The sequence below is a fragment of the Chiloscyllium plagiosum genome, unplaced genomic scaffold (assembly GCF_037043375.1).
Source record: "Chiloscyllium plagiosum isolate Xiang-an unplaced genomic scaffold, Cpla_swu_hap1 HiC_scaffold_40, whole genome shotgun sequence".
In the NCBI taxonomy this organism is placed as follows: domain Eukaryota; kingdom Metazoa; phylum Chordata; class Chondrichthyes; order Orectolobiformes; family Hemiscylliidae; genus Chiloscyllium; species Chiloscyllium plagiosum.
Genome location: NW_028270178.1, coordinates 15,316,959 through 15,336,792, shown reverse-complemented (window position 1 = coordinate 15,336,792; position 19,834 = coordinate 15,316,959). Strand labels below are relative to the sequence as shown.

At 41.4% G+C, this 19,834-nt stretch overlaps 1 protein-coding gene across 11 annotated transcripts in view; it reads left to right on the top strand.

Moving 5' to 3' along the window:
* Window positions 1–1,784: 1,784 nt before the first annotated feature.
* The window catches only part of LOC122544068 (ecto-ADP-ribosyltransferase 5-like), a 29,514-nt gene continuing 11,464 nt past the window's right edge, over window positions 1,785–19,834 (top strand). For 10 of the 11 annotated variants that reach the window (XR_015753882.1, XR_015753881.1, XR_006310255.2 and 7 more), the window contains exons 1-2: window positions 1,785–1,935; window positions 7,167–7,360. Coding sequence is in view for 1 of the 11 variants with exons in the window: in XM_043683070.2 (XP_043539005.2) it covers window positions 7,315–7,360; window positions 14,253–15,115 (909 nt within the window). In the remaining 10 variants the exon portion in view is untranslated. Of the gene's footprint in view, window positions 1,936–7,166; window positions 7,361–14,252; window positions 16,730–19,834 lie in introns of those variants that run through there. The other variant, XM_043683070.2, reaches the window with a different exon arrangement.

Below are 19,834 nucleotides of genomic sequence, written 5' to 3'. Positions count from 1 at the left end.
CTGGAATATTGTGTGCAGTTTTGGTCGCCATACTATAGGAAGGGTGTGGAGGCACTGGAACGGGTGCAGAGGAGGTTTACCAGGATGTTGCCTGGTATGGAAGGAAGATCGTATGAGGAAAGACTGAGACACTTGGGGCTGTTTTCATTAGAGAAAAGAAGGTTTAGGGGTGACTTGATTGAGGTGTACAAGATGATTAGGGGGTTAGATAGGGTTGACAGTGTGAACCTTTTCCCGCGTATGGAGTCGGGTATTACAAGGGGGCATAGCTTTAAATTAAGGGGGGGTAGATATAGGACTGAAGTTAGGGGTAGGTTCTTCACTCAGCGAGTCGTAAGTTCATGGAATGCCCTGCCAGTAGCAGTGGTGGACTCTCCCTCTTTATGGGCATTTAAGCGGGCATTGGATAGGTATATGGAGGATAGTGGGTTAGTATAGGTCAGGTGGGCTTGGATCGGCGCAACATCGAGGGCCAAAGGGCCTGTACTGCGCTGTATTCTTCTATGTTCTATGTTCTATGTTCTCATCAATGGTCACCACTAGACATTTACGTGCAAGTTTTGATTGAATAAATATTCCCCATCAGTCATGGCGTATTTGAACCCGCATCCACAGTACAGGAGTTGGATCTCTAGATTAATAGCTAAGTGGCAATAACACTTGGCCATATGCTGCTTTTGAAGCATCTGTGGACAGTTCTTGAACCTTGCATCCTCACATTCATAGTGCGGTAATCCGGGGTATTCATTTTAACCAAAAATACAGATCAGAATAGGATTGACATTCTCGTCAATTTGGGGAGCTCGCCGCAAAATTATAGGACAGACCTGAGATTACTCGCAGTTCCACGTGCTGGTGAGTTCAGAATTTGGGCAATGTTGACAGCTGAGGCGGAGCTGGAGATAAGGTGGTGAGTAAAATGGGGTTTTAGTGTTTTTGAAATTTCGATGAGGATTTAGCCAAATCGACACGATCTGCAATTCAAAAGGGCAGGTCAGAATAAAATAAAAGAAAGCAAGAAAATGAATCTCAAATGACAAAAGTAGTACAGGAAAACCAGAGACACAGATTGAGAGATTGAAAATTAATGACGCTCAAGCAAGCAGTGCAGGAATCTCTCGCAACTGTCTCAAAGATGTTTAATAACTCCATTGTTCACCACGAAAGATATATATACCACTGATGCCCCACTGACAGAAAATAAGTTCCCCTCCTATCTTCTGAATTGGGAGATCCAAGCTACAGTTTCTTACTTGCTGGGGAATCAATTTCACGGAATTAACCCTGTCAACTCCCAATCAGATTGCTTCATGTTTGAAAAGAATCACCTCTAAACTCTCATGGATTCAGACCATTTTTAGCCACCTTTCCTCTTAAGTCAATCTATTCTTCCCAGTGATTAATTCAGTAAATCTTCTCTGAACGGCAGCTGATATAATCTTAGACTTTCTCGAGTGAGTGATCAAAGCTGTGCACAATAATTTATGAATCCCATGGAAATGAGAAAGCATTTAACACACAGTGAGAAAGGGGAGGAATGGGGAAAACAGCATAACGGGAAGAAGCTGAAGAGAGTGGAGGAAATTAAAATATACCAGGTAAAGAAATGATGGAGAAAACTAAAATGGGGAATGGGAAAATGTTTGGATGAGAGACAGGAGGAGAGAGAAGACTATACCAACCGAGAGAGAAAGAGAGAGAGAAAAATACAGGCAAGGTTTTTCAGGAAGGAAATAGTGTGTGACCTCTGCAAAGGAAGTGCAAGATAAAGAGAGAAGGCGACAGAGAGTTGAGCAATGAGAAGTAATCAAATTGTCCTTAACTTGAATTAAACTAAAGTGAACGTCTGATGCAGTGTTCCAGTATGTTTCATTTTGAAGAGTGAATACGATACCGTGCACTTTTTGGCTTCCACTGCAGATCAAATTTTGAAAGGTGAGTCGATTGGGCCTAACAAAATTGAGGATCATGGACATGTGTGCTTGAGAGGGGTCTGATTCAGAACAGGGTGTTAAAACGTGAACTAACCCAAAATTCCGTGCCAATTAAAATGCTGTGGATATTTTTGACACTTCGACAATAATGGATCATGAAAAACATTATTTCACATATTTTCTCCATTTCAGAAAAAAAGAAGCAGAACTCTTTACAGAGTTTCAGGTTGAGTATACACATCCTGTGAACGTCTTTTTTTTAACGCAATAGGCGAAGAACCACCTTCTTTCTGTTATTCTGAGCTTCACACATTGACCACATTCAGCACCAGTTAACAACAAAGCTTGCACTGGTGTAATCCTTATCTGGCAAAGCACGCAGGAGAAATGATTGTTCAAACGATAGGCTATTTTAAACTGGACACCAGGATCTTGACAGGAACAGAAGGGAAGTTTTTTTTAAAGAAACTGATTTCAACACACAGTTAAAAAAAAAAGTGATTCTGATTATTCAACTCAACCTGATGATACTGGGCAAAGACTGTCGAAAGATTGTCACTAAGACCTTTTCAGTCGACTGGTTTCTTATTTTCAGATCTGAACCACAGCTCTATTGCTGTTAAAAATAGCAGATGTTTCTTAAAAGCAAGAAACAGTTTGCACTTGCATAGATAACGTGCAACCTAAAGTTCTCCAAATGGTTTTCAGGCAAATCATTCTTTTGAAATAAATCCTTTCTTTATCGTTTTTGACTGTTGACAATCAATCCATGCACAGGACACCATAGCCTTATTCGGTGACATTGCCCGAAAGATGGTGCCACCAACACAACAAGTGAAAGCTGCTCTTATTTTCTGCTGCCCTTCAGGAAGTGCAGCTTCAATGTAATGACAAATGGTTGCACCAGATGACGGGGAGTGGTTAAGACTTGTATGATAATCGCCATATAGTGTGCATCACTATGACCTTGAGGAGGCGATGTTGAGAGGGGAAATGGAGTGTTAAGTGGCTCTGATGTTTCATCTCTGAAGCTCAGCCAACTCAAGTTGATGGCCTCGTGCTATTAAATCTACATCTATACATCGAGACGGCGACCTGGGCTTAAATTTCAAGTTGATGTTTGAATTAAATTGTTTCTATTAGAAAAAAGAGAAAGTCTGGAATTTAGAATCTGATGTCACAACCGTCAAATTAAAACAAAAACTTTTAATGTTCATTAATACCTTTTAATGAAAGAAACTGCCGTCCTTACATGGTCTGGCGTATATAAGCCACGCGACTCACTGCAACGTGGTTCACTCCTCCATTTTCTTACAATTTCCTCAGTCTTCTTAATTTTTAAAACTGGCATATCGCCTCAAATCTATCTTACATGATAAATACAGGGTACATTAATATCTGAGCTGCTTTTCCTAATGTCCAACGTTTAACATTTTGTGAGGCTTGAAACATGTCCAAACATGAAAATATGGAATTAATGAAAGCAATTTGTACCTGGATATAAAATTTTAGTAAAACTTGCCGACAGGGAAACAATCGACAGAAAATAGAGTGAGAACCCTCAAAGTGAATAGCGACCATTCCTTCAGCAATTGGCTTTTTATGATCCATTTTCTTCTTTGAGAATATTTGTTACTGGCTAGGCTAGCATTTATTGCAGAGAGACAGACTGTCAATATACAAATGATGTGTTAATTAAAACACTGCAGATAGGAGCTGCACACACAGCGCTCACAAGATGGGGGAGACAACGAGCACAGAGTATGATTCATCAACGGGAACTGCTGCATAATAAAGTAAATACATGTTTACCAGGAAATTGGGTCATTTCGCGTGTCACTGGCTGGACCACTATTAATTGTTCATACCCAAATGCCCCTTGACAGATTACAGGTGAGTTGTCTCAGATGACACGTAGATTTGTGGAGTAGCAGAAAGCATAAGGTACTTTCAAAGAATACAGTAGGATATAGATAGACTGGAGAGTTGGGCGGAAAAGTGGCAGATGGATTTCAGTCCAAACAAATGTGAGGTGATGCATTTATGCAAGACCATTTCTAGAGCGAATTATACAATGAATGGAAGAGCCTTGGGAAAAGTTGATGGGCAGAGAGAGCTGGGAGTGTAGGTCCATTGTTCCCTGAAGGTTGCTACACAGGTGGATTGAATTGTCAAAAAGCATATAGTATGCTTGCCTTCATTGGACAGGATATTGAATAAAAGAGCTGGCAAGTCATGTTCAAATTGTATAACACGTGGTTCATCCACATTTAGAATACTGCGTACAGTTCTGGTCGCCACATTACCAATAGGATGTGGACGCTTTGGAGAGAGTGCAAAGAAAGTTTGCGAGGATATTGTCTGGTATGGAAAGTGTTAGCTATGACGAGAGGCTGAGTAGGTTAGGGTTGTTTTCATTATGAAAAAGGAGATTGAGGGGAATCCTGATTGAGGTTTACAAAATCACAAAGGGTACAGATAGGGTGGATAGATACACGCTTTTTCCCAGGGTTAAGTATTCAATAACGAGAGGTCACGCTTTCAAGGTGAGAGGTGGAAAGTTTAAGGGGGATACACACGGCAATTACTTCATACAGATGGTAGTGGAATGTGTTGCCAGCAGAGGTGTAGAAGCCGGCACGGTAGATTCATTTAAGATGCTTCTGGACAGTTGCATGAGTAGGTGGGGAGCAGAGGGATACAGATGCTTAGGAATTGGGCGACAGGTTTAGACAGTAGGTTTGGATCGTCACAGGCTTGGAGCGCTGAATGGCTTGTTCCTGGGTTGTATATTTTCTTTGTTATTTGTTCTTTGTCTTCCAGACCCATTGCAGTTCATGTGCTCTGCGTCAGTACATTGAGTATTGTCTCACATTAAACTACGCTCTGCTTTGATGTTTTATTTTTAATTCCCACAGAGTTAATATCTTCACACGAGCGTACATTTGGCTTACTCTAACCATACAAAGAAATCTGTCCATTATATCCAATTGCAGCAACAATGGTTCCTTCTTAATACATATTTTCCCACATGGTTTCGTATGGTCAGCAACATTGGATCTATTGCATTCAATGTTTCAGTCGAAGGCAATCAAATATCCTTGTCAGAAACAAAGATAGAAACTGTTGAATAAGATCAGCAGGTCTGGCAGCATTTGTGAGGAGAAGTCAATGATAACCTTCCTCTTCCTCAGAAAATCTTTGTGACTTTTCGCTTTGAAGGTTCTCACTCTTTTCTGTCGATTGTTTCTCTGCCAGCAAGTTTTGCTGAAATTCTATCGCCAGATACAATCATGTTTTGTTAATTCTGTATTTTCATATTTCTCATTATATATTCAGCAGCCTATGTTATATTGCCAATATCTTCCTATTCGCATATCTGCAGAAACTGTTACAATTTCTAAAATGTTTATATGTTCCTGTATTGGAAACCAAAACGAAGACAAAGGAACTTGGATTTCTGAAACAAACAAAAACACAGAATGCTGAGAAACTCAACAGGTTTGTCAGCATCTGTGGAGAGAGAAAATTAGTTAACGTTTCCACTGCATTGATTCGTGAAGTGTGATTAGGTCCTGAAGAAGGATCATTGAACTCCAAACATTAACTTCGTTTCTCTCTCCATGGATCCCGCAAGGCCAGCTATGTTTCTCCAGAAATTTCTGCTTTTGATTGTTCCTAATTAATAGCAATGTCTGCTTCTGTTACTTACAGATCTCCAGCAAGTTCTGTTTATCTCTATACATTGTAATCAGTTGTCCCCTTGCTTTCCTTTTCTGAACACTGAAATGCTCTAGTTTCTGATGATCATTCACTTATCAGCACAACGTAATAAGTCACTTGGTTATATCTCATGATGTAAGCCAATTCTCCTGAAATTTCATTTGATGACCTGCAGTTTCTGTATGAGCTATAACCTAGGGGAACAGTTTGATGACAACGACAATAAATGTAATTGTGGATTATCATTTCCTTTTCCAAAATTGTGTTCTATTCCAATTTATGACGCATTTCTCCATGCACTCCCATCGGCCACCCATCATTTCTTACACCTTTGTTTCATACTACAGAAGCTATGAGACAAAACAGAATTCCAGGATTTCAAATTTGGCAGAAAATGAAGACAATTTGCATGTAAGATTTACAGCAGTTCCTTAGTGATGCTGTGCATGACGATGGATTTTTATTTTTGTATTTCCATCGTTAAAACTGTCCAATTCTTTATCTGCATGAAAAAGTCTTTTAATGTGCAAATGTGTTCTTTAAATAGTCTCTGGTCACAAAATGGTTGAAAATATCTGGCGTAAATATGTAGATGACATGTAAAATGGTTAGCAGCAGCTTTCAGTGCAGATCAAACGATCAAATGGAGTTTCACACAAAATAGTGTCAATGCATTGATCTTGGATAGAATAGGTGACAAATGAATGGTACCTCGGTACAGTAAGTGCTGGAGAAACCCAGCAGGTCTAGCAGCATTTATGGTGTGAGAAAAATAGAGTGAATATCTCGTGTCCAACAGCGATTCTTCTTGGTTTTCACTTCAATATATCTGGCATTTCTGAACAAGAATCTAGCTGAACCAAAATGTAATGTTCTCGATCATGTTCAGTTCTTATTTCAGCTTTCCAGCATTCACAGTATTTTTATTTTGCCTGCAGCAGAGTGGTAAGCATTTCATTGATCAATATAACTGGTAGATATTTCTCTTTGGAGGGGCAAACCTGATGGGCTAAAGGATTGCTTATTTCCATTGTGATTCTATAATAGATCTCCCGTCACACGTGTGCCGACATTTGGATGTACAGCCAAGTTGATGAAAACAAAATAGGAGAGAGCAGATTTGCAAATTCATGGTGGGAAATCAGGCACGTGAGCAGTACTGTGTCTCAGTAGTTAGCACTGCCACCTCATAGTAGCACTCATCCGGATTCATTTGCAAGAGCAGGTGGCTGTCTGTATGGACACTTCACATTCTCGCTCTTCCAACCACAGTCAAAAAATTGCAAGGTAGACGGATTGGCCATGCTAAATTGCCCTTAGTGTCTTCGGATTCGGCAATGCATGGACAAAGTAGTCGAGATTTAGTTTGGATCTCTTTGAAGGTTTGGTGTGGATTCAATGGGCAGGAAAACCTTACGCCGCACTGCATTAATTCTGAATGTTATGTCATTCCACCAGTTTATTCGAGGTCTTGATCAATTTGCATGTTCTTACTCATCTTGGTTTCAGGATCAGTCAGCGCTGTGCTTCTGTGTTGACTCAACTGATAATTTCCACACACGGAGAGACAAGGCAAAGTTTAAAACAGTAGAACCAAAACCTTAAAAGAATCCAACTGTTCGAAGAGCTCACGGCAAGGGACGTCACTTCTGGAGAAATGCAACTGTTGGTTTACATAGTGCTGTTCCTTTCTCATTTTAAAAGTAAGTGTTTTCACTGTGTCAGAACAAAACTCATTGAAGTGAGTTTCCAAAAGTCATTCATTTGGTGATGATATTTTAAGCAAAGCACTCATGTTTTTTGTGATTTGTGTATTGTGTAAAGTTTGGAATAGAGGAGCTCATTCAGTTTCCAGCAATTATTGCCCGAGGAGTGTATGAAATCATTATGTGCATTGCTCATAAGATATCGGAAAATAATTAAGCCAATCCACCATTCAAGTATGCTCCACCAAGGCTAATATGATTCTGATGAAGAGTTTATAACGGAGACGTCCATTCTCCTGCTCAAGGATGCTGGTTGACCTGCTGTGTTTTTCCAGCACCACACTTTTCGATTTTGATCTCCAGCAGCTTCAGTCCTCACTTTCTCCTAATATGTTTCTCAACCCCATTCTGTTGCCGTCACCCATAACCCTTGATCCCGTCACTAATCAAAAACCTATCTTTCCCTGTCATAAATACGTTCAAAATAGATAACCAGGAGGCTAGAATAACACAGCAGTCCAGGCAGCATCAGAAGGTGGAGAAGTCGACGTTTCATGTATAACTCATCACACTTAAACACGTTGAAAACATTGGCCTCCACAGTCTTCTGTAGCAATGAGTTCAATAGATTCGTTACTGTGTGCCTGAAGAATCTCTAGGAAGGACTTCTAGGAAGGGTAAGTACAACAGTTTATATTTGCGTGGTTGCGTTACCCGAGACACTACTCGGGTAATGTCTCCCACCCAACATCCTCCTCTATCCTAAAAGGTAAGTTGTGGGAGCCAGATTGACAAGGTAAGGTAACTAGTTTCTTTCCTAATCCTTTTTTTTTAGTAGTCACTTCGGGAGTTAGAATAGTGGGAATGGAGTTTACGGCAGTGGAATATTCCTCCTCCATTATGTGGGAAGTAAGGGTCACCACTAGTGTCCCTGCTGACTACATCTGTGGGAAGTGCACCCAACACTAGCTCCCCGAAAACCGCGTTATGGAACTGGAGCTGGAGTTGGATGAACTTCGGATCATTCGGAAGGTAGAGGGGGTTATTGACAGGACTTACAGAGAGGTAGTCACTCCCCAAATAAAAGAAAAAGACAGATGGGTGACATTTAGGGGACATTTAGGGAACTGGCAGGCAGTGCAGGGATCTCCTGTGGCCATTCCCCTCAACAATAAGTATACCGTTTTGGATACTGTTGGGGAATGACTTACTAGGGGAAAGCAGTGGGGCACCTACTGCTCAGAAGTGAAGGGGGAAGAGGAGCAGAGAAGTGGTCATTGGGGACTCGATAGTTAGCGGGACAGATAGGAGGTTCTGTGGGGACGAGACAGACTCACAGTTGGTGTGTTGCCTCCTGCGTGCCAGGGTCCGTGATGTCTCTGATCGTGTTTTTGGGATCCTTCGGGTGGAGGGAGAGCAGCCCCAAGTCGTGGTCCACATTGGCACCAACGACATAGGTCGGAAGAGAGATGGGGACTTGAGGCAGAAATTCAGGGAGTGAATTACTTTAGTGATGGAAAGGGATAGGTGTACTCCACCGAGCAAGAATTAGAACTGGGGGAAGGGAAATTACGATGCAATTAGGAAAGATTTAGGAAGCGTAGAATGGGGAAGGAAACTGCAGGGGATGAGCACATTAAAAATGTGGAGCTTATTCAAGGAAAAGCTCCTGTGTGTCCTAGAGAAGTATGTACCTGTCAGGCAGGGAGGAAGATATGGAACGCGTGAGCCCTGGTTTACTGAGGAAATGGAATCCTTGGTCAAGAAGAAGAAGAAGGCTTATGTTAGGACAAAATGTGAAAACTCAGTTAGGGCGTTTGAGGGTTACAAGGAAGTCAGGAAAGACCTAAAAAGAGAGCTCAGAAGAGCCAGGAGGAGACATGAGTAGTTGTTGGCGGATAGGATCAGGGTTAAACCTAAGGCTTTCCATAGGTATGTCAAGAATAAAAGAATGACGAAAGTTACATTAGGTCCAACCAAGGATAACACTGGGAAGTTGTGTGTGGAATCAGAGGAGATGGGGAAGCACTAAATAAATATTTTTCGACAGTGTTCAATATAGAAAATGAAAATGTTGGCGAGGAGGATACAGAGATACTTGCACCTTGACTAGAAGAGATTGAGGTTCACAAGGAAGAGGTATTAGAAATACTGCAGAGTGTGAAAATAGACAAGTCCCCTGGGCCGGATGAGATCTATTCTAGGAACCTCTAGGAAGCAAGGGAAGAGACTGCCGAGCCTTTGGCATTGATCTTCAAATCATCATTGTCTACAGGAATAGTGCCTGAGGGCTGGAGGATAGCAAATGTGGTGCTCTTGTTCAAAAAGGTAGTAGAGACAACCCTGGTAATTACAGACCAGTGAGTCTCACTTCAGTTGTTGGTAATGTGTTGGAAAAGGTTATAAGAGATAGGATTTATAACCATCTCGAAAAGAATAATCGGATCAGGGACAGTCAGCACGGTTTTGTGAAGGGTAGGTCATGCCTAACGAAACTTATCGAGTTTTTGACAAAGTGACCAAACGGGTAGATGAGAGTAAACAGGTTGATGTGGTGTATATGGATTCCAGCAAGGCGTTCGTTAAGGTTCCCCACAGTAGGCTATTATACAAAATGTGGAGGAATGGGATTGTGGGGGACATAGCAATTTGGATCAGTAATTTGCTTGCTGAAAGAAAACAGAGTGTTGTAGTTGATGGAACATGTTCATCTTGGTGTCCGGTTACTAGCGACGTACCACAAGGGTCAGTGTTGGGTCAACTGCTGTTTGTCATTTTTTTAAATGACCTGGATGAGGGCTTAGAAGGGTGGGTTAGTAAATTTGCGAACGACACTAAGGTCGGTGGAGTTGTGGATAGTGATGAAGGAGATAGTAGGTTGCAGAGAGATTTAGATAGGATGCAGAGCTGGGCTGAGAGGTGGCAAATGGAGTTTAATGTGGACAAGTGTGAGGTGATGCACTATGGATGGAGTAATCGGAATGCAAAGTACTGGGCTAACGGTAAGATTCTTGGGAGTGCAGATGAGCAGAGAGATCTCGGTGTCCATGTACACAGATCCTTGAAAGTTGCCACCCAGATTGACAGGGTTCTTAAGAAGGCTTACAATGTTTTGGCCTTTATTAATAGAGGGATTGAGTTCCGGAACCAGGAGGTTATGCTGCAGCTGCACAAAGGTCTGGTACGCCCACACTTGAAGTATTGTGTAAAGTTCCGCATTATCAGAAGAATGTTGAAGCTTTGGAGAGGGTGCAGAGGGGATTTACTAGGATGTTGCCTGGTATGGAAGGAATGTCCTACGAGGAAAGGCTGAGGGCCTTGAGGTTGTTCTCGTTAGAAAGAAGAAGGTTGAGAGATGACTTAAAAGAGACATACACGATAATCAGAGAGTTAGATAGGGTGGTCAGGGAGAGCCTTTTTCCAAGTATGGGGACGGCAAGCACGAGGGGACACAACTTTAAAGTGAGGGGAGGTAGGTATAAGTCAGATGTCAGAGGTAGTTTCATTACTCAGAGAGTAGTAAGGGTATGGAATGCTTTGCCTGCAACGGTAGTAGATGCGCCAAGTTTAAGTTCATTTAAGTCGTCATTGGACAGGCATATGGACGTACATGGAATAGTGTAGGTGGGATTGACTTCAGATTAGTATGACAGGGCGGCGTAAGAAAGAGGCTATTTAAATTCTCAAAACATATGCTGTAGAGCATGAAGCTAAGCCATTCAGTCATTCATTGATTCTATTTCAAAACAATTCATCCGAACAAAGTTTACTTTCTCATGGGGTGAGAGTCATAGAATAGAGTCATACATTAACACGACATGGAAATCTGCCTTTCGGTCCAAATTGGTCCATGCTGAGTATGTGTCCAGTCAGCAAGTTCCAATTGTCCACATTTAATCCACATTCTTCTAAACCATACCGATTCATGTACCTATCCAATTATTTTTTGAAATTTGGTGTTGTACTTGCGTCGAGGGTGTGAGGCTGGAAATGCACGGCACGTTAGCCAGAATCTGAGGAGCAGGAGAATCGACCTTTCCAGCATAAGCCTTCATCAGGGCTTTTGCCCGAAACGTCGATGCTCCTAACCTTCGGGTGCTGCCTCATCTGCTGTGCTTTTCCAGCACTACAATCTCGACTCTGAGCTTGGGCATCTGCGGCCCTCAATTTCTTCTGGCGTTGTACTTGCCTCAACCACATTCTCTGGTAACTCCTTCCATATAGGCATCACACTCTAAGAGAAGACGTTGCCCCTCAGTTGTTGTTAAACATTTCTCTTCTCATCTTAAACCAATGACGTCTAGTCGTTCAATCCGTCACCACTGAAAAAAAGGTTATATGCATACATCATATCTATGCCCCTTCTGATTTCATACACTCCAAGAAGATCACTCCTCATTCTCCTACTTTGCAATGAACAAAGTTTTATCCTATTCAACGTCTCCATATAACTTAGGCCTACGCGTTTTGTGGTCAACATGTAATCGTGTAGAGTATAATTGTACAGTTGTGGTTGGGAAATTGAGTATAATGTTGGAAAAGGTGAAGATGGAAATTTTAACAGGAAGATGAACAATGGAACATGTTCTCTCAAAGACTAGAGACTCTGAACTGCAGAGGGATCCATGCATCCTGTTTCACAAGCACAAAATGTTAGTATGCAGGTAAGTCAAACAATTGAAAAAACTAATCGAATGTTATGGTATTGCTATGGAATTTTAATACATAAGTAGGGAAACTAGACTTAAGTTACAAACATCAGGTGTCTGACTTCATCTGGAAAATTGGTGTTGCTATGATGGGAGGATATAACTATGTTGGGAGAATTACATAGAAAATAGATGTTACAGCACAGTACTGCCCCTTCAGCCCCTGATGTTGCGTCGACCTGTAAAATTAATCTGATGCCCATCTAACCTACAGTGTTCCATTATTTTTAATATGTCTGTCCCACACACATTTAATGTCGGCGATTCTACTATTGCAGTCAGGCTATTCCACGCCTCTAATACTCTCTGACTAAAGAAACTACCGCTGATAACTGTCCTAAATCTATCATGCATCAATTTAAAGCTATATGCCCTCTTGTTAGCCTTCACCATCCGAGGGAAAAGGCTCTCACTGTCCACCATATCTAACCCTCTGATCATCTTCAAAGTCTCGATTAAGTCATGTCTCAATCTTCTTCTGTCCAATGAAAATAGCCGCAATTCCCTCGTCTTGTCCTTCTACGACCTTCCTTTCAAACCAGACAACGACGTAGTAATCTTCTCTGAACCCTTTCCAAAGCTTCCCCATCTTTCCTATAATGTGGTGGCCAGAACTGCACACAATATTCCTGGTGCGGCCTTCCCATTGTGTTGTATAGCTGAATCATGACCTCGTGGCTCCGAAGCTCAATCCCCCATCAGTAAACGCGAACATACCATATGACTTCTTCACAACCCTATGAACCTGGGTGGCAACTTTCAGGGATTTATGCACCTGGGCATCGACATCTCTCTGTTCATCTACAATGCCAAGAATTTTACCATTATCCCAGTACTCTGCATTCCTGTTACTTCTTCCAAAGTGAAATATCTCACACTTTTCTGCATATAATTCCATTTGCCACTTCTCAGTCCAGCTCTGCATCTTATCTATGTTCCTTTGTCAATCTGCAACATGCTTCGTCACCAATCAAAACTCTGCTTACCTTAGTGTCATCCGCAAATTTACTAACCCATCCTTCTATGCCCACCTCCAGATCATTTATAAAAATGACAAACAGCAGTGTCCCCAAAATAGATCCTTGCGGCACACCACTGGTAACTGAGCTCCAGGATGAACATTTCCCATCAACCACCACCCAGTGTCTTCTTTCAGCTAGCCACTTTCTGAGCCAAACCAATAAATCTCCTTCAATCCCGAATTTCTCTGTTTTGTACAATAGCCAACTGTGTGGAAACTTATCAAATGCCTTAATGAAATCCATACACACCACATCAACCGCTTTACCTTTATCCACCTGTTTTGTCACCTTTTCTAAGAACTAAATAAGTTCAGTGAGGCACGACCTACCCTTCACAAAACCGTGTTTCCTTTCCCTAATCAAATTATTCCTTTTCATATCATTAGAAATCCTATCTCTTCTAATCTTTTTCAACATCTTACCCACAGCAGAAGTAAGGCTCACTAGCCCAAAATTACCAGGGAAAGCTTTCCTAATTCTTGGGAACATTTTCCAGACCAATGCCTGTTAGAGGCAGCTTGTCTGATGAGAAATAAACTTGGCTTGTATCTCCTGATTTTTTTTTTATCATATCAAAAAGGTTAAGAAGGATATTTCCAATTGGGCACGAGCAACAGTGTCATTTTCTTTTGTGTGTTAAACTAACAACACCATGTCCAATTAAGAAGATGCTCACTTTAACAGAAAGGAGAACTACTCTTATCTAGTATAATCTTTGCATATCATTTTCACATCGTTGGGAAAAAACGCAGCTTTAGAATATTTTCATGGCAGAATTAAATTATAGAGACATAGAGGTAGGCAACACAAAACAAACCCTTTTGGCCACATCCCTCTAAATCTCTCTTATGCATTTACCTGTCTAAATGTCTGTTAGATATCGTAAAGATACCCGCCTCTACCACTTTCTTTGACAGTTCATTGCACATAAACGCAATTCTCTGTATGAAAAGCTTTCCCCTTTACACCATTTAAAATCTTGCCCCTCTCTCCTTAAACCTATGCCCTCTCGCTTTGGACTCCCCTACGCTGGGGAAAAGATCTTGTCTAAAAACTTCATCTGTTCCCATTATGATTTCATAAAGATTGGCATAGTGCAATTTTGTGAAAAGTTATGGCGATACATAAATTAATCAAAACATTTCACTGGCTTCCCAGTTCGAAACATTCTAGCTGTTGATCCTGTTGACAATGTCGTCCAACTGAACATGGCCCACGACTCTGCGGCTTATATATTCACACAAAACCCTGAAGCAGATCAAGCAGCGTCTGACTACATCAGACAGGAATGGGCTCACAGAACAGACCTCCTCGAAATTTGGGATCAGGCAGATATGCGCGTGGAGCAGCACTCTAAAGTTCCACTCGGACTGCGAAAGGAACACATCATGGCAATTTACGCTTATACCCAAGAGTCAGCATTGTACAAGGAGTTTAATGCAGCAACCAGGCAGTATGGCACAAATGATACCATCTATCAGCAGAAGTTCCATTTCAAATGTTTCCATTACCTCCTGTCCGTCGCATTGGACAAGTTAAAGAGGAAGCCACACAAAACATTCCGAGGTGTTCACATAGAGCTGGAAGCATCGAAGGGGGATTCCATCCGGCTGGGGCAATTCACCTCCACGTCTTTGGATCGGTCAGTCGCAATGGGATTCATGGCCAGGGACTCACACAGAAACACGTTGCTTGAGATAGACACCAAGCTGGGTGTTCCAATCAGTCGATTTGCAGTGACTCGCTCTGAATATGAAGTCCTCATCCCGCCCTTTGAGGTGTTTGAAGTCACAGATGAGCCCAATCTTGGAGTGAACGAGGAAAATAGCTGGGTCATAATCCAACTGATAGCGAAAGGGTGCCAGGGAATCCGAGTATCAGTGGACACCTCAAATAGCTCTTTCAGAGTGAAAAGGGCCAAGGAAGGAATCTCTGAACATTGCGCTTCATTAGACACTGACAATTTTTGCACTGCAAACAAGAAAGACATCGAGTCCTGCAGTGTAACGAACATCTCATAACATAGGACAGACAATGAATAACACTTAGGCTTTCCTAATGTGTGTTTGAGAATTGAATATATCTTCGTGTCAATTGATAGGGCAGTCATGCCATTTTATTGTAGAGCAGGCATAGTGTTATACAGCTTGGAAACGGACACTTCAGTCCAACTCGATGTCCAGGTTTTCTAAGCTGAAACAAAAACAAATATTTGGAAAAGCTGAGCAACTCTGGCAGCATCTGTGGAAAGAAATTAATGTTAATGTTTTGATCCAGGGAACCTGTCTGGAAACAGATTATAGCGAGGAAAGAATGGATTTTATGCAGAAGATAAGGTGTGGAATGGGAAAAGGAGAAAATGATAGTTGGAGATAGAGCCCGAAGAGAGAGAGAAGAACATTTGAACAGACAAAGGAGTGGATAATGATGCAGCTAATGCAATGAATAGCTATTAATGAGGATTCTTAGTGGCTAACAGTCTCAATTGTCTGAGCTTGACCCATATCACTCTAAACACTTCTGATTCTTATACCTAACCAAATGTCTTGTAAATGCTGTAATTGTATCCGTCTATAACACTTCTGGCAAAAAGAAACAGCACTGCAGATGCTGGAGATCTGAAACAAAGAGAAACAGAAATTACTTTGAAGTACTGAGTATCCTCAACTTCTGATGATTTCTATTCACCCAACTAACACCCATGATCAAACCCCAGGGAAACTGATCTTAGAGTTTCTGCATTGCAATCTGAGTTTCCAGTTGTATTATCAGTGATTAAAAGGCGTTTGGAAATGGAGGAAGATTAAACCTTAATGATATGAAATAACTACCATCGATGATGTGTGGAGGTTCAAATAAAAAGAAGGGAAAGCGAGCAGAAACACAGAAAGCAAAATGGTGTTACATTTGAAAGTGGTCTGGGCAACCCACTGGGAAAAAGGATGATTCCAAAGTCGTGAGACCTCCATTCTATATCAGCAGGTCATGAATCTCAGCATTCAGAGTCTTCGCTGGTCTGTTTTGATTCAGGTTCTGCATTTCACAACTCCAACGTGAAGAAATCATATGCTGCCGTGAACTTGTGTTATTTCAGGGAAAATTGGAACGTATTGCTTTTTCAAGCTGACCTTCTCTGCTGTCAGAAATGCATTTAAGTAGTTACATCAAAACACTGTCTGAACCCAACCGTTTTCTAATATCAGGAAAGTATCGTGCTAATTGAATCATGTATACATTGTTAAAATCTGCAGTGTTTCTGGGGCTTGCATCCTGGAATAAGAGGTTAAAGCAATGCAGATTCACCAAAACTGAAGACTGAATTATGAAAAACTACAACACAAGACTGCCTGACTTATATTGGTTGCGAATTAAGGATGAAGTGCAGGTGCTGAAAGGAGACAGATACAATTTTCTTTTTTTAAAAAAAGAGCGGTTGTTGACAGGATAAAACTCGAAGAGGCAGCTGGACCGCAGAAGAGAATGACCATGACAGTGAACTCTGATATAGCTACCAGATATAGTCAGTCATAGTGGGTCAGAGGGAAGTCAGAGAGGGACTAAGCACAGCCAAACCGTGACTGAGGTCAGTCAGAACGGGAATGGTCAATGCAGCGTACAGCCAATATTACAGACTAGTAAATAAGCTTAAAAATGAGGCCATGAAAAATACATTTGGTGTAATTTGACTTTCATATGTGTAAAATCTTTCCCACAAAACTTCGTCTCTGCATAGTCAATGACCACATTGCTTTTTGGCATCCACATCCAATTTTTTACCGGTTCTGGTTCATGTTGAAGTACAGTTTGTTAGAATCAGATGCTTGACTGTTCTTCTCAGAAATCTACTTCTCTCTCATGACCCCAACGTTTTCGTTCAGTTTGACTAACTTATCTACATTGACTATGCAAGGATGAAGTTTTATGGGAAACATTTTACACATATGAAAGTCAAATTACACCAAATGTATTTTTCATGGCCTCATTTTTAAGCTTATTTACTAGTCTGTAATATTGGCTGTACGCTGCATTGAAATTTCTGCAAGATTAGCCTAACCCTAACGGGGATTTGAAACAAGAAGCTATTTAAAATTACATGTTATTGATACCATGTATATATGTATCAGTCAAAATCACAGTTCGAGTTGATGTACCAAGGGACAATAGGTGGCGTTAACTGTAGCATTAGAGCTAAAATTGCCCTGGGACAAGATCACGAACACCAACAAATTCAAAGCTGAAAGACAATAAACAATGAGGATCAGGATCAAAAGCTTTCTTCATGATCCTGAATAAAGTATAAACTTACAGTTATTTAAAGTCTCATTCACAACAGCAATTTGTTTGTGTTCAGGGACGTCTTCTTATGAATGAACAATTAATCACATTAAAACTGCATACGGCATAGTTAATAGAAAATTTAAAACAAAACAATGAATATTGTAAATAGAAAGAGAGAGAGAAAATTCATCTCCTCTCAGATTGTCTCCTCTAATGTTAAAGTTATGTATTATTTCAGGCTTGAAATTGATTAACGACATCAGTTTGAGCAGACACCTCAGTCAACATTGCCTCAATTTTGCATAATTTTCCTTGAGGGCAGACATTATTATAGAGTCAGAAATGATGCCTGATATCTGTGGGAATTATTAGTTGGTATTGTACAATACAATAACAATGTATCTGATGTATCATGAGAGTTATATGAACTATGGAGTGTTGATAAGTTAAGGATATTCTGTTTTTGTATCATGTAATTGTTAAATTATTTTCTTTTTTCACTTTTTGTTGTTTACCTATTATTTGATATTATAGTTAGACTAAGATAAGCTAAAGGACAAAAATTGGAGCTGATCTCAGATCCATGTTATGCTCCTCTTACTCAATGTGGGAGCTCAGGGACACGACTGATGTTCCTGACTCCTTCACGTGCAGCAAGTGTATCCAACTGTAGCTCTTGTTAGACTACATGATGGCTATGGACTAACTTTGGATATTCCACAATGCCGAGGAGTTCGTGGTTAGCACATTTAGCGAACTGGACACACTGCAGATTAGGATTGCTGAGAGAGAAAGGGAATGGGTGACCAAAAGGTAAAGAAAGAGCAAGAAAGCAGTGCAGATGTCCACTGTGATCATCCCCCGCCAAAACAGGAACACCGATTTGGATACTGTTGGGGAGGTAGCTCACCAGGTGAAGGCAGCAGTATCTTGGTTCATGGCACCGTGGCTGAATCTGCAATGCAGAAGGGAGGGAAGAAAAGTAGAATGGCTGCAGTCATTGGGGTTCTAATTGTAAGTGCAGTAAATAGGCGGCCCTGTGGTAGAGAACAACCCTTATGAATGGTATGGTTTTTCCCACGTACACGGGTCAGGGTTGTCTAAGATTGGCAGCAGAACATTCTGAAGTTGGGGGCGAACAGCCAGCTGTAGTGGTGCAAATAGGCACCAATTATACAGTTTAAAAACTGAGTATGTTCCGATAAGCAGAATTTAGGGAGTTAGGAGCCATGATAAAAAGTAGGATCTAAGAGGTAGTAATTTCAGGATTGCTACCACTGCCGTGTGCTAGTCAGATTAGGAATTAAAGAATAGGCAGGATGAATGCGTGGCTTGAGAGATGGTGCAGGAGGGATGGGTTCAGACTTTTGGGATATTGGGAACGGTCCTGGCGGAGGTAGGACCAATATAAATTGGATGGTCTGCACCTAGGTGCGGATTGGAACCAATGGCTGAGGGGGTGTTTTTGCTAACGCTATTATAAACGGTTTAATCTAATGTGGCAAGGGTTAGGGAACCAAATGAGGAGGTTAGTAGACAGTAAGAAGGCAATAAGTCAAGCGTGTAAGGAACTCGGCAATGAAGTCAGCGTAACTAAGGTAAAGAGTAGGCAGGGAGCAGATGATAAAAGCAAAGGGACAGGTGGTCTGAGGTGTATTTGTTTTTTATGTGAGAAGTGTCGTTGGTAAGGCAGATGAACCTATGGCTTAGATTAGTACCTGGGATGGAAATGTGTTGCTGGAGAAGCGCAGCAGGTCAGGCAGCATCTAGGGAACAAGAGAATCGACGTTTCGGGCATTAGCCCTTCTGAAGAAGGGCTAATGCCCGAAACGTCGATTCTCCTGTTCCCTAGATGCTGCCTACCTGCTGCGCTTCTCCAGCAACACATTTCCATCTCTGATCTCCAGCATCTGCAGACCTCATTTTCTCTTCAAAGATTAGTACCTGGGAGTATGATGTTATTGCTAATACTAGGATTTGGTTGAGAGAAGGGCGTGATCATCAACTAAAAATCTCAGGATATAGAGGTTTCAAGCGGGATGAGAGGGAGATAAAAGTGGTGGAGGAGTTGCATTACTGATCGGAGAGGATATCACAGCTGAGCTGAAGCAGGACAGTATGGAGGACTCGAGCAGTGAGGCAATATGGGCAGATCTCAGAAATAGAAACGTGCTGTAACAATATTGCAGCGATGCTACAATACTCCCAATAGTGAACGTGTGATAGAGGTACACGTATGTAAACCGATTATGGAAAGATGTAAGAGCAGCAGTGTGGTGGTAATAGAAGATTTTAATAACCCCAACATTGACTCAGATTCATTTCGTGTTACAGGTCTCGATGGAGCAGAATTTGTAAGGAGCCTGCAGGAGGGTTTTATAAAGCAGTATGTAAATAGTCTTTCTCAGGACGAGGCCACACTCGACCTGGTGTAGGGGAAAGAGCCCGTCCACGCCATTGAA